At 37.8% G+C, this 13502-nt stretch overlaps 1 protein-coding gene across 1 annotated transcript in view; it reads left to right on the top strand.

The window, feature by feature from the left end:
• CFTR (CF transmembrane conductance regulator) overlaps positions 1-13502 on the top strand; it is a 218658-nt gene that overhangs the window by 176366 nt on the left and 28790 nt on the right. The window contains exon 22 of the mRNA XM_027765925.1: positions 1387-1641. Coding sequence (XP_027621726.1) covers positions 1387-1641 — 255 coding nt within the window. The remainder of the gene's footprint in view (positions 1-1386; positions 1642-13502) is intronic.

Genomic DNA, 13502 nt, shown 5'->3' with positions numbered 1-13502 from the left:
AAATTAATTAAATAATTCAGATACATTTAGCTATACATACAAGCTGATGACTTAGTTTGAAGATTGTTTTTAAAAGAGATTTTTGCTATAGGGCGCATGTGCTCACCAGAGAGACAGAGAGAGAGACAGAAAGACAGAAAGCAAGAAATCACCCTCCCATGAGGGGATGGCCATGCCGCAATCCCTTGTCCTCCATTCTCCTCCCAGGATCTTAGACATGCATGCACAAGCACCTGACATGAGTTTTAAGCCACCAGGTCCAGGTCTCAAACCATGGTCAACTATGTGGGAGTCCAGCGATGTAACTTTTCAATAAATCATAATTATTCAGAGAAATATATTCTTGTTAAAGAACTTAACTAAACAATTTTAAAAAACAGTTAAGTTTATTTCTGTGTACATTAAAGGTATACTTTACTAAATGTTACACAATTAAATGTATAAAGCAGATAAATTTTAAATTTCAAATTTAATCTTTTTATGCAGTCCCATTTTTCTTTGCATTATTATTAATATAATATTTTGACTTATAAAATTATTAATTTGGAAATTAATTAAATAATTCAGATACATTTAGCTATACATACAAGCTGATGACTTAGTTTGAAGATTGTTTTTAAAAGAGATTTTTGCTATAGGGCGCATGTGCTCACCAGAGAGACAGAGAGAGAGACAGAAAGACAGAAAGCAAGAAATCACCCTCCCATGAGGGGATGGCCATGCCGCAATCCCTTGTCCTCCATTCTCCTCCCAGGATCTTAGACATGCATGCACAAGCACCTGACATGAGTTTTAAGCCACCAGGTCCAGGTCTCAAACCATGGTCAACTATGTGGGAGTCCAGCGATGTAACCATTATGCCATCTGCTGGTCTCTGTTTGAAGGTATTTGGAAGTTATTCAATATTGACTAATCATCAGGAGTCTACTTACCACCCAGCTGACATATAGAATTATAGTTAGTTATTAAGGTAGTTCCAGAGAAAAGCAAAAATCAGTAGTGGTTTTAAGGTGTGGTACATTTTATTATAATATACCGGTTATACAGCATTGTAGAGTCCAGTTCATGGCAGAAAAAAATTTTTCCTTTTGACATCGTTTATTCCCTTGAGAATAGTTTGGTTATTTATGTGTGACTTACATAACTGAGAATTAAATGATCACAAAAATAAACAGGTCTATACAGAGTCCGTTTATATAAGACCAAGTTAATTCTCTTTGGTTAAGCTCTTAATTATATCCAATTATTTCCTGTCATTCATTGAAAAACCCGACTAACCTATGACAAGTATCCAGTGTGACATTCTTTAGAAAACATCAAACTAATTATGACATTGTCTGCAGTTTTTAAACAAATGAAAATAACATATAGTTATTTTTCTTTCAGATGCGATCTGTGAGCCGAGTCTTTAAGTTTATTGACATGCCAACAGAAGAAAGTAAACCTACCAAGTCAATCAAACCGTCCAAAGATGATGGCCAGCTCTCAAAAATCATGATTATTGAGAATCAACACGTGAAGAAAGATTACATCTGGCCCTCAGGGGGGCAAATGATCGTCAAAGACCTCACAGCAAAATATACAGATAGTGGCAATGCCATACTAGAGAACATTTCCTTCTCAATAAGTCCTGGCCAGAGGGTGAGCTTTAAACATTGCTTGCTTTGTTAGACCTATGCTCAGTAAGTGAATCCCAGCAGTGTAAAGCAATGTCTTAGCATTTATTTATAATGCTATTACGTTTAGACTGGAACTAATATTGAACATACACATTTTAGGCTATTATTACATGAAGTCTTTTTTTTTTATATGAAATTCAATGTACTGAGGCCTGAATATTTATAATAGGTGCATAGTATTTATTTATTTATTTACTCTTAGATTTTTACTATAGGGCATGTGCACTCACTGGAGAGACAGAAAGTAAGAAATCACTCCCTTGGGAGGATGGCTATACCTCAGTCCCTTCTCCTTCATTCTCCCCTTGGGATTTTGAGCATGCATACACATTTGCCTAGCATGAATTTCAAGCCTCTGGGTCCAGGACTTGAACCATGGTCAGCCTTGTGGAAGTCCAGTGACATTACCATTATGCCATCTGCTGGTCTCTTCATTTTTGATTTTTAGGCTGGGTCTCATGATGTTGTAAACCTCTTGCCTCAGCCTTCCAAGTAGCTGGGACAACAGGCATGAGCTATCAGACCCTGCCTTTAGAGTGGATTGTAATTGAACCTGGGCCTCTCATCTGGCCTCAGCCTGCTGAGTAGCAGCATCAGCCAGCACATGCTACTACTGTTAGGCCTATAGGTACATTTTAAGTGTCATTATACGTGCAGAATGTCTAATTAACTGCTAAGTTACTAAGTAAAGAAGCTATTAAATAAACCAAAGTTTTAGTTTTTTTAATTTCTTTTTTCCTTTTTTTTAAAGCTTTGTGTGTGTGTAGTATTTTTAAATTTCAATCTTGCTAAGTTGTTTTTCTCCTGCCTCAGCCTCATGGGTAGGTGGAACCATGGGTGTCTATCTGATTTTTTTCAGACTCACTATTATGCCCATGCTGGCCTTGAGTAGCTGGGACTACAGTCATGCACCACCAAACCTGGCTTTTTTTAGGGTGAGCCAGGAAACTAACCTGGGCTTCCCATGTAGCTTCAGTCTGTCAAGTAGCATTTAGAATAGGCTAGGTGATATGGTTGGGTGATGTTTTAGATTTTTCATCTTGAAAATATCTTTTAGGAAAAGGAATAATTTACTACTGACTTCATATTAATATCTTCTTAAATTTTCCTTTTAAAAAAATTTTGCTATAGAACACGTGTGCTCACTGGAGAGAGAAAGAAAAAGAGATAGAAAATGAAAAAAAAAAAAACCACCTCTCCCCTCCCCCCAAAAAACAATAATAAGGGACCAGCAGTTAGCGTAATGGCTATGTTGCTGGACTCCCATGTAGTCGATCGCAGTTCATGTCCTGGAGCTGGTGGCTTAAAACTCACGCCGGGCGCATGTGCGTGTGTGCCCAAGATCCCGAGAGGAGAATGGAGGAGAAGGGATTGCAGCGTGGCCATCCCCCCTCGGAGGTGATTTCTTGCTTTCTGCCTCTCTGTCTCTCTCTGTCTGGCGAGTGCACGTGACAGCAAAAAAAAAAAAAAAAGAAAAAGAAAAAAAGAAAAGAAAAGAAAAGAAAAGAAAAGAAAATGAGTAGGCACTCCGCCAGGGAGAATGGCCATACTGCAGTCCTTTCTCTTCCATTTTCCTTTCAGGATTTTGAACATACACGTACACTTGCCTGGCATGTTTTCCAAGCTCCCGAGTCCAAGATTTGAATTGTGTAGTTAGCCATGTGGGATTCAGCTGCTTTAACCACCATGCCACCAACTGGCCCAATCTTCTTAAATTTTATCTAATTTAGACTCTGTCAAAAAGTAGTACCTTTTTTTCTTATCTTTTTTCAAGTTTTAATTTTTTGGGAGTTTCCATTAAGAACTAAATTGCTTACTTTTGTTTTTCAAAATTATTGCTAAGCAACAATTACTTGCTTAACAAGGATTATTTACTAAGCACTAATTTTATTACTTTCTAAGCAAAAATAACTGCTTTACTTTGAAATAGTAATGTGAATTATTTGGCTATTTATATAGATATCAGCACTGGGTTTAACACATAGAGGACACTCAATATGTACTATTTTTAGAATTGATTCTTGGAGAAGATGGTCATTCTTTATATACTTCGTGCTCTGTACATTTAGTTTAATATTGTCTATAAATCTATTAAATCATCAGAGAAGTCATAATGTATTTTTCTATGTAAAAATGCATTGTGACTTTTCCGACAAACCAAAAGATAGAAATAGTAATATTTTTGAATGATTTTCATTTTTTATTGAGCTAGGATAAAAATAGCCAATTCTTATAAAAACTTTATTTAAAAACTTTATGTCTTTGTGGTTAATTTCAAATAGAGATTTGAAAAATATATAGACTTATAGTTGATAAAGATTAGGCTACATCATTAACACTGATCTAGGAACAGACTATTATCACTTGCTTTTGTCTATAGGTTTCAGAATATTTAATAAACATTTAATGAATGCATTGGACAAAGTTCTGAAAGACTTAGGATGTGCAAAAAGACCCCATGTGCCATGCTAAGTGGCTTGAACTGGAACACCAAAAATGTGGACTAATTTTTCTGTCTTATAGTTAGCATAGAAAAATTAACATAGAGATTGAACATTTCTAACTCCAAATTCCAAAATACAAAGTGGTCCAAGTTCCAAAACTTTTTAGTGCCTAGATGATACTATAGTGAAAAATTCCATGCCTGACCTCATATGACCATCACTTCAAAATGGTATAATAGAGAATCAGCAGTTAGCGTAATGGCTATGTCGCTGGATTCCCACATAGTTGACCGTGGTTTGTGTCCTGGACCCGGTGGCTTAAAACTCACACTGGGCCCGTGTGCGTGCGTGCCCAAGATCCCGAGAGGAGAATGGGGGAGAAGGGATTGCGGCGTGACCATACCCCCTGGGGTGTGATTTCTCACTTTCTGTCTCTAATGTCTCTCTCTGTCTGTCTGGCGAGCGCACGTGCCCTATAGCGAAAATCTCTCCAAAAAAAAAAAAAAGGTATAATATACCAATATTGCATAAATTCACTTTCAGGCTGTGTGTATAGATGTATTTGAAACATAAGTGAATTTTGTGTTCAGACTCAGGTATATTTTTGTTCATCAAAAATAGGATATGTTGTATTCTGTTATTTTCCTAAGGAAAAATAGTTTGAAATGTGCATAGATCCAAAATTTTTATGTTTTCAATTGATTTTTCTCCCCTAGTATTAGAATGGAGATATTTGTGGTTAATTGGGTTCTATTAGAGACCTAATGAAATCTATGAAATTTTTGATGCTTTTGCTTTATTATTGAATTGGGATGTTCATGATGCTTTGGAACTACATAAAATTAATAATTTGCCTTGGCTCTCCTTTGCATTAGAAAAACCATAATTAAGTACTCTGCTTTGCTTTATACATCAGCATGAAATACCACAGCCCTTCTTTTGGGGCGATCAGAATAGATGCCAAAAGTGCTATCATCCTTATCAATAAGAGCAACAGAGAGGTTAAACAAACCAGGGTGAGGGACCAGCAGTTAGCATAATGGCTATGTTGCTGAACTCCCATGTAGCCGACCACAGTTCAAGTCCTGGACCCAGTGGCTTAAACTCACGCCAGGCACGCTTGAGTGTGTGTGTGTGTGTGTGTGTGTGTGTGTGCCCAAAATCCCAAGAGGAGAATGGAGGAGAAGGGATTGCAGTGTGGCCATCCCCCCCTGGGGGGGGGTGATTTCTTGCTTTCTATCTCTCTCTTTCTGGCGAGTGCACGCACCCTATAGCAAAACAAAACAAAACAAAACAAAAATCCAGGGTTGAAAACCTTGGTTAAATTAATTGCTTTCTCCTTACATCCTCCCATCTCTTTGCTTTACTGATGTTCATTTACCCACTGAATTAAATTCTACCAACCCCTGATAGAATGACAGAATTTGCAGCATTCTTATGACTGTAGACAATTCCCCTAATGTGAGAGTAGCAATCAGAGGTGCTATAAAGTGGGAAAGAAAGCAACAAGCTCAGGTATTTCATTTTCTGTGAACCTATGTGTAGCAATAGGCCATGTGTACTCAGTAACTACTCAAAGCAAGACGCTCTCTATCTAGCTACTTTGGGAGAGTTGAAAATTGTTCACATAAGGCTATGTGGATCATGTTTAATATTTAGGAATGATAGGTTTCCAAAGAGGGGACTAATGTTTATTGAGAGCTTATCATGTCTTAAACACTACTTAAAGAGCTTTATTTAGCTCTCATTATACAGGACATATTATTACCTTTGTTTTACATAATGGAGGAAACAAAGGTTCAGTTAAGTGAGTGAGAAGTCAGGGATCTTAGACCCAGATCTGTATGACTTCAAAGCACTTTTTCACCAGATATCACTACTTCCTTAAAAGAAGAAGGGGAAAGAATCAGAACTGGAGAGAGGAAAGAGAGAGACTGTCACAGAACATGACAATCTGAAAGAGGAAATGTGAGATCCAGAGAGACTTGAGGCAGGTATATTTTGAAGCTAACAAAAAAGTAATCAAAGAACTTGATTTGCCCAAACCACTTCCAAGGCCTTGTTTCTAATATTGTGTTTATAATTTCATAATCTTTATTCTTGAAAAGAACTTTTCAATTTATAAGTATTAGGCTTAAAAACAAAATGAAACAAAACAAAACAAAACAAAAAAAAACAAAACAAAACAGAACCTCGATATAACCTCAAAGAAGAGGTATACAGAGAAAATACTATGGAAATTCGGAGGGAGAAGCAGTTAAGGTCAATTGTTGGGGACATGGAATATTTCAGGAGGATGTTATAGAAAAAGCATTTAGAATGAGACACTGAGATTTCTGTATTTGAACAAATAAAGGTGGGTGAGAAAGGGCGTTCCAGACAGACAGCATAATTTGAGATGTGGGACCTGAGAGAAAACCAGTTCACTCAGATTATGAGATGCCTAAAGGAAGTAATGGGAAATAAGACTGAAGCAAGATGATAGAAATGGTGGATTTTGAAAGCCAAAATGAGAAAGGAACTTGAAACTCAGAAAATCATAGTAGATTTTACTACTAAGTGGTAGTGATACTGTTTTTTTTTTCTAAGATTTTTTATTTATTTATTACATTTCATTTTACTTATTCATTCATTTATTTTCATTTGACCAGAGAAAGACAGACACACAGAGAGAAGGAAAGTGAGAAAGTAAGCCGCCAGGTCCAGGATTCGAACTATGGTTGGCCATGTGTGAGTGTCCAGCACCTTAACCACCATGCCGCCTACTGGCCCCTGGTAGTGATATTGTAATTGTAAATCTAAAAAGGAAATCCAAAAGGAAAGTAAGTAAAACAAAAGATTTTATTTGGGCCAGGATTAAGATGATTGTCCAGGCACATAATGTCCAAGTTGCCTTGAATAATATGTGCCAGGGTCTTAAAGATTTCAATATGTTTTATTTTTTATTTTATTTTTTATTTTTTTAATTTTTTTTCTTTTTTTTGGACTGGTTTTTGCTATAGGGCGCGTGCGCTCGCCAGACAGACAGAGAGAGACCTAGAGACAGAAAGCGAGAAATCACCCCCCAGAGGGGATGGCCACGCCACAATCCCTTCTCCTCCACTCTCCTCTCGGGATCTTGGGCACGCATGCACACGCGCCCGGCGTGAGTTTAAGCCACTGGGTCCGGGACTCGAACCCTAGTCGACTATGTGGGAGTCCAGTGACATAGCCATTACACTAGCTGCTGGTCCCCAATTTCAATATGTTTTAAAGGGAAAAGTTACAAATGGGAGGGAGGCAACGTAGCAAGATGTCCTGTACAGTGATGACTAAATTCTTAATCTTAAACCAAGAGTGGAAATAGTCTGGAAGGTACAGAGGGTGATAAAGATGTTCATAAACAAGTCCTAGGAGTCAAGGCCATATCTTGAGCTATCTCAGGTGCACATTCCTAAGAAAGCCACAAGATGTGCATCAATTTTATTTCTTTATATCACTGGAAGACTGGAATTTCCTGTTTTCAGGAAAAACTGTTTATTTTGGGATTTGACAGCTTCCGCAAAGTAAAATGGTACAGTTCAGCACGAGTGTCTCCATTTTAGGATGGTCTACTGGGTCCCAGAGCAGGAGCTTAGTCTAAAACCATGGCCTTTTATAATTTTTATTTAATATAGTATAATAAATATATATTTGCCCTTCATCCTGGCTCCTGGTATAGAATTTCTAATACCCTTGGAATTTCCTAAGTGATAGCTATGTGAACATCTTTTGTTTTAATGTTTGTTTTTTATACCTAGTTCCTGAAATAGCTCCAGAATAATAAAGGTGAAAGTAATATTCTTTGTTATTCACAACAAACCTTTTCAACAGCACCAGAGTTTATGTTAATGAGGTAGTGTTTGGGAAATCCTAAGGACAGAGCTATGGAGGGACTGTTCCCCAGAGGAACCAGTCATGGGATCAGAAGGTTGAGGTTGATACTTTCAGCCACAACCATTGATCTCCAAGAAGGGAGGAAAGGGTGGAGATTGAGTTCAGTCAACAATGGCCAATAACTTGATCAATTATGCCTATGTAACAAAGTCTCATATAAACTATAACTGAATTGGTTTGGAGAACTTCTGCCTGGTAAACACTTCATGTGTTGGGAAGGGGGTATACCCAAGATAGCATAGGAGCACCGTGCTCTTTCCCATATACCTTTGCTTATGCATCTCTTGCATATGACTGTTCCTGAGCTGTATCTATTTATAATAAACTGAGAACCTAGTGAGCAATTGTTTTCCTGAGTTCTGTTAGCTATTCTAGCAAATTATTGAACTTGAAGGAAGGTTTATGGGAACATGTAATTTACAGATGGATAGTCAGAAGCACAGGGGACAGCCTGGACTTTCCATTGACATTTGAAGTGTGGAGAGGAAGCAGCCTTGTGGGAATGAGCCTTTATTCTGTGGGATCCCACTAATTGCACAGATGAATTAATTTATGTCAAAAACCCAAACTTTTGATGTCAGAAGTGTTCTTCTGTGTCATGTATAGAAAACTTTTCTTTTCTTTTTTTTTTTTTTTAGTGATTTTCCTTTTGTTTAGTGATCTTTGGTCATCTTCAAAAGCAGTGATTCTCAAAGTATGGTTCCTGGACTAGCATCATATGTACCACTTGAGGACTTATGAGAAACGCACATTTTTGGGCTCCACAAAAGAATTAAAAACTCTGAGGGCCAGAGATCTGTGTTTTGGTTGAGATTGTCTAGAATCTATAGATCAAATTAGCAAGGAAAGACATCTTAATAATATTGAATCTTCCTATCCATGAACATGGAATATTTTCCATTTATTTTGTTCTGTATAACTATGTTCAGAGATTAAAAAATGAAGCAGGCAATTTTGTAACAGACTTGATAATAGTTTTGTATCAGAGGGTTGCTTACTTTCTTACTGGTAGGGTTTCTTAGAATTTAGGCGTAATTCTTATCTTAGCTTCTCTATAAATAAGATATTTTTTCCTCTGGGCTCTTTTAAGAATTTTTATTTTAATCTCTGATTTTCTACAGTTTGAATATAATATATATAGGGGTAGTTTTCTTGGCATTTATTTTTCTCTGAACTTCCTAGAATATGGTATGGCATCCGATACAGTCATTACTGTTTTAAATATTTGTTCTTTTCCTTCTGATTCCTTCTAAATCCTGGAAGTCCCGGTTTTTAAAAATTATTTTTTATCACTTTGCTAAGCACATTGCCTAGCTTAATACATTTTAAATGAATGAATGAATGGCTTATACAAACCTTTAGGTCATATGTTTCCTTGGGATAGCCATTGATTTTATTTTTAATTTGCTAGAAGGCACATGCAGTCACCAGGGCCAGAGAGAAAGAGAGAGGGAGAAATCACCCTTCACTACAATCTTTTCTCTTCCATTTCTCCATCCCTTCGAGATTTGGGACACACATGTCTGGCATATTTTTCAACCTGCTGGGGCTGGGACTTGAACCATGGTGGGCCATCAGGGATCTAGTGTCTGGTGGCTTTTATAAACACTAGGACATGGGGCTATTTATTAGGAGTTATTATTATTATTTTGCTAGAGAACATTTGCATTTGCCAGTAAAAGAGATAGAGATAGGGAGAGAAAGCACTCCACATGGCAGACAGTCACACCATAATCCCTTCTCCTTTGTTTCTTCTTTTGGGATTTTTGACACATGCGCACACATGCCCAGCATATTCCCCAAATGACCGGGTCCAGGACTCAAATCATATGGTCAGCTTTGTGAGATCCAGCCACCCTAACCACCAGGGCACAGACTGGGCCAGAATTGATTCTCAAAATGTCGTTCTGAGCAGCTCTTTTAAGAAAGAAATTCCTTCCTTCTGCCTTTCTCATAGAATTTATAAACGTATCTTTGAAATAGAACACTGACTGGGCAGTTCGAGTCCTGAGCCTGGTGACTTGAAAATCACACTAGGCATTCTCAAAATCTGAGTGGATATTGGAGGAGAAGGGATTATGGTTTGGCCCTTCCTCCAGGGGGTGATTTTTCACATTCCCTCTCTCTGTCTCTTTGTCTCTCTCTCTGGCAAGTGCATGCACTCAGTAGTGAAAGAAAGAAAGAAGGAAGGAAAGAAGAAAGGAACGTAGGCAGGAAGGAAGGAAGTATATTCAAACTTGGTATACTATTTAAGTATCCCCAAACACTGCAAGCTCTACTGTGGGCTAATAACTTAATGGATTTTTGTGTTATTGGCATATGGAAAATAGGCTGTTAAAATCAATATAATATACATGCAGACATTCAATCTCCATAGTAAAACACTTGTCTCTAGGAATTACTTTAGAGAAAAGATGTATGTGAACTTCCTTTGCTCTTAATTGAACCTTCTGTTTCACAGAACCTGTACTTTATAATTCTTATTTATTTATTTTTAGCTTTTGCTATAGGGCACATGTGCTTTCCAGAGACAGAGAAAGAGAGAAAGTGAGAAATCACCTCCTAGGGGAATGAGCATGCTGCAGTCTTCTCTCCTCCAGTCTCCTCTTGGGATTTTGGGCACACACGCACACATGCCTGGCATGATTTTCAAGCAGCTGGGTTTGAACTTGAACAGTGGAGTTGGTCACGTGGGATCCAGCACCTTAACCTCCACACCACCTATTGGCCCCAAAAGTTTTATTTTAGTGTGTGATAAATATAACAACCATTTCACAGGTGTTACTTTTAAAAAGCTATTTTTTTTTTATCTCAAATAACATTTTTTTTTTGGAGAGGTTTTCGCTATAGGGCGTGTGCGCTCGCCAGACAGACAGAGAGAGACATAGAGACAGAAAGTGAGAAATCACTTCTCATGGGGCATGATCGTGTTGCAATCCCTTCTCCTCCATTCTCCTCTCGGGATCTTGGGCACGCACGCATACGTGCCCGGCGTGAGTTTTAAGCCACCAGGTTCGAGACGCGAACCGCGGTCGACTACATGGGAGGCCAGCGACATAGCCATTACGCTAACTGCTGGTTCCCTCAAATAACATTTTTGAAGTGATTTTTGTTGTAAATTTTAACAGCAACATTACCTTCCCCCATGTAAAGTATCTATTTTTTCTTTTCCTTTTCTTTTTCTTCTCTAAATGCAGAATGGGTTTTTAATTTGATTTTATTACTATTATTATATTTATTCCATGAGAGAGAGAGAAAAAAAAATAAAGAAGAAAGAAAGAACTAAAGATACAACACTTCTGGGACCAGCAGTTGGTATAGCAGTTATATTGCTGGACTCCCACATGGCTGACTGTGGTTCAAGTCCTAGACCCAGTGGCTTGAAATTCATGCCAGGCACATGTGTGTGTGTGCCCAAGATCCCAAGAGGAGAATGAAGAAGGAATTGTAGTGTGGCCATACCCCTGGGGGGTGATTTCTCACTTTCCCTCTCACCATTGATGTCTCTCTCTCTCTCTGGCAAGCATATGTGCCCTAAGGTAAAAACCCCCATTAAAAAACATACTCCTGAAGAGTCTTGATGCTGCAGTCCACCCTCCTCCCTCTAGCTTAGCCAGTGCAGCTCATGAGCACACACATGATTGGTGTACTCAGGGAGGTCTCCAGACTTGAGCTACAACCTTCTTAGGTGGATCTGTGTCTTAGAGTGTCGCGTTTCATCTCCATGTCACTCTCTAGTCTCCGTAGCCTGGGTTTCTAATTTGGAGTCAAGTCCTTCATAATAAACCTGGCCGTATTGAAATTCTTTAGATGATATAGTACCTATATCACCGTACTAGATAGACCTCTGATTAAGTAGATGTTTACTAACACTTTAAATCTACACATTTGGATGAACTTAGCTGACTTTGCTGGTGTGGGCACTCATAATACTGAAATGCCAGAAATTTATAAGAATATCAAGGACTCAGATCATATTAGCACAAACACCTAGATGACCATTTGATTTGTTAACACTTATCCCATTTTCAGACTTGGTAAAATGGATGTAAAGTAGCTGAATCCTTCAGTTATGTATACTAAGTCTATGAACAGCATATTTTCAGAGCAAGTTATATTAATAATAGAGATATACGAACATGAAAAAAGCTCAGTTATAATCACTGATCTAAATGACCTAAATTTCACTCAACTTGGCATCTTGATTTCTGGAGACCCCAGGGAAATGAAAAATAATGACAACAGGTTTTCAATCTGTTGCAGTATTAAAGTGATGAGTAAGAAACTCAGAAAGGAATGTCCTGAGACTGTTCTATTCATGGTACAGTGCAATTACAGCTAGCACCAAACTCAACACTGTTTAACTCTCTACATAATATTTTGATTTATCTTGATCCAACATTCTTAGATAGGAGGTACATTGAAGTTAGTAGAAAACAGTGACTTGGATTTTGGGTTGTCTTAAAAGCTTATTTGTGTAAAGTACTCCAGCCTTATTCAACAGATCACTGAGAAACTTGGAAAAACAAATTCCGGAAAAGAATCATTGTATGTCAATTACACAACGAAGAAGACTTTGTTAGATACAAACCAATGAGTTCCTTGCTATTGAAAAATATATCAGGATCAGGCACAATGCATTGCTAGCAATTCAGTGATATAAGAAAACTAAAGCAACAATTAAAACCTAAAGTAAATAAAAGATTTACAAATTGCCTCTTGATCCAGTCTTATCACAACACAAGACCTTATTTGGTGGTGTAAAAATGTCAGTATCTCCTTCTGAAGGAAAGGAAATGTAGCTATTTATCCTAATTAGAACCCTGCTAATGATAATGAGATTTGATTTTTTTTTTTAAAGAGATTTTTGCTATAGGGCACGTGCGCTTGCCAGAAAGACAGAGGGAGACAGAGAGACAGAAAGCAAAAAATCACCACCAGGGAGGATGGCCATGCTGCAATCCCTTCTCCTCCATTCTCTTCTCAGGATCTTGTACACGCATGCACATGCGCCCAGCATGAGTTTAAGCCACTGGTCCGGAACTCAAAACACGGTCAACTACATGGGAGTCCAATGACATAGCCATTACGCTAACTGCTGGTCCTAACTGCAAGGCACTTTTTACCAAAAATTTCTGATATTACCTTAGAGCAAATCACTTTTACCTGTTGAACTTTCCTCTCTTCTCTTCCTCCATACTTTACCTGCACTGGGTATATTCAAATTGATTATACAGGACTTATTGTTATTTTTGAAAATCATAACACATGGTAAATGTGTTTGTACAGCATGAACTGATTCAGAAATGGAAATATACATCTGAAATTTCACAAGATTTTTAACGTAAAGAGTCGATCTGGCAATTGGCTAAATTCATTTATTTGTTAGATCAGCTAACTACGTATGTTCATTATCTGCTCATCCATCTAGCCATGCTTCCATCTGACTGTCCTTTAATCAATT

Source organism: Tupaia chinensis, unplaced genomic scaffold, assembly GCF_000334495.1.
Source record: "Tupaia chinensis unplaced genomic scaffold, TupChi_1.0 Scaffold139935_1, whole genome shotgun sequence".
NCBI lineage: Eukaryota > Metazoa > Chordata > Mammalia > Scandentia > Tupaiidae > Tupaia > Tupaia belangeri.
This window is presented reverse-complemented; position numbering and strand designations above follow the sequence as displayed.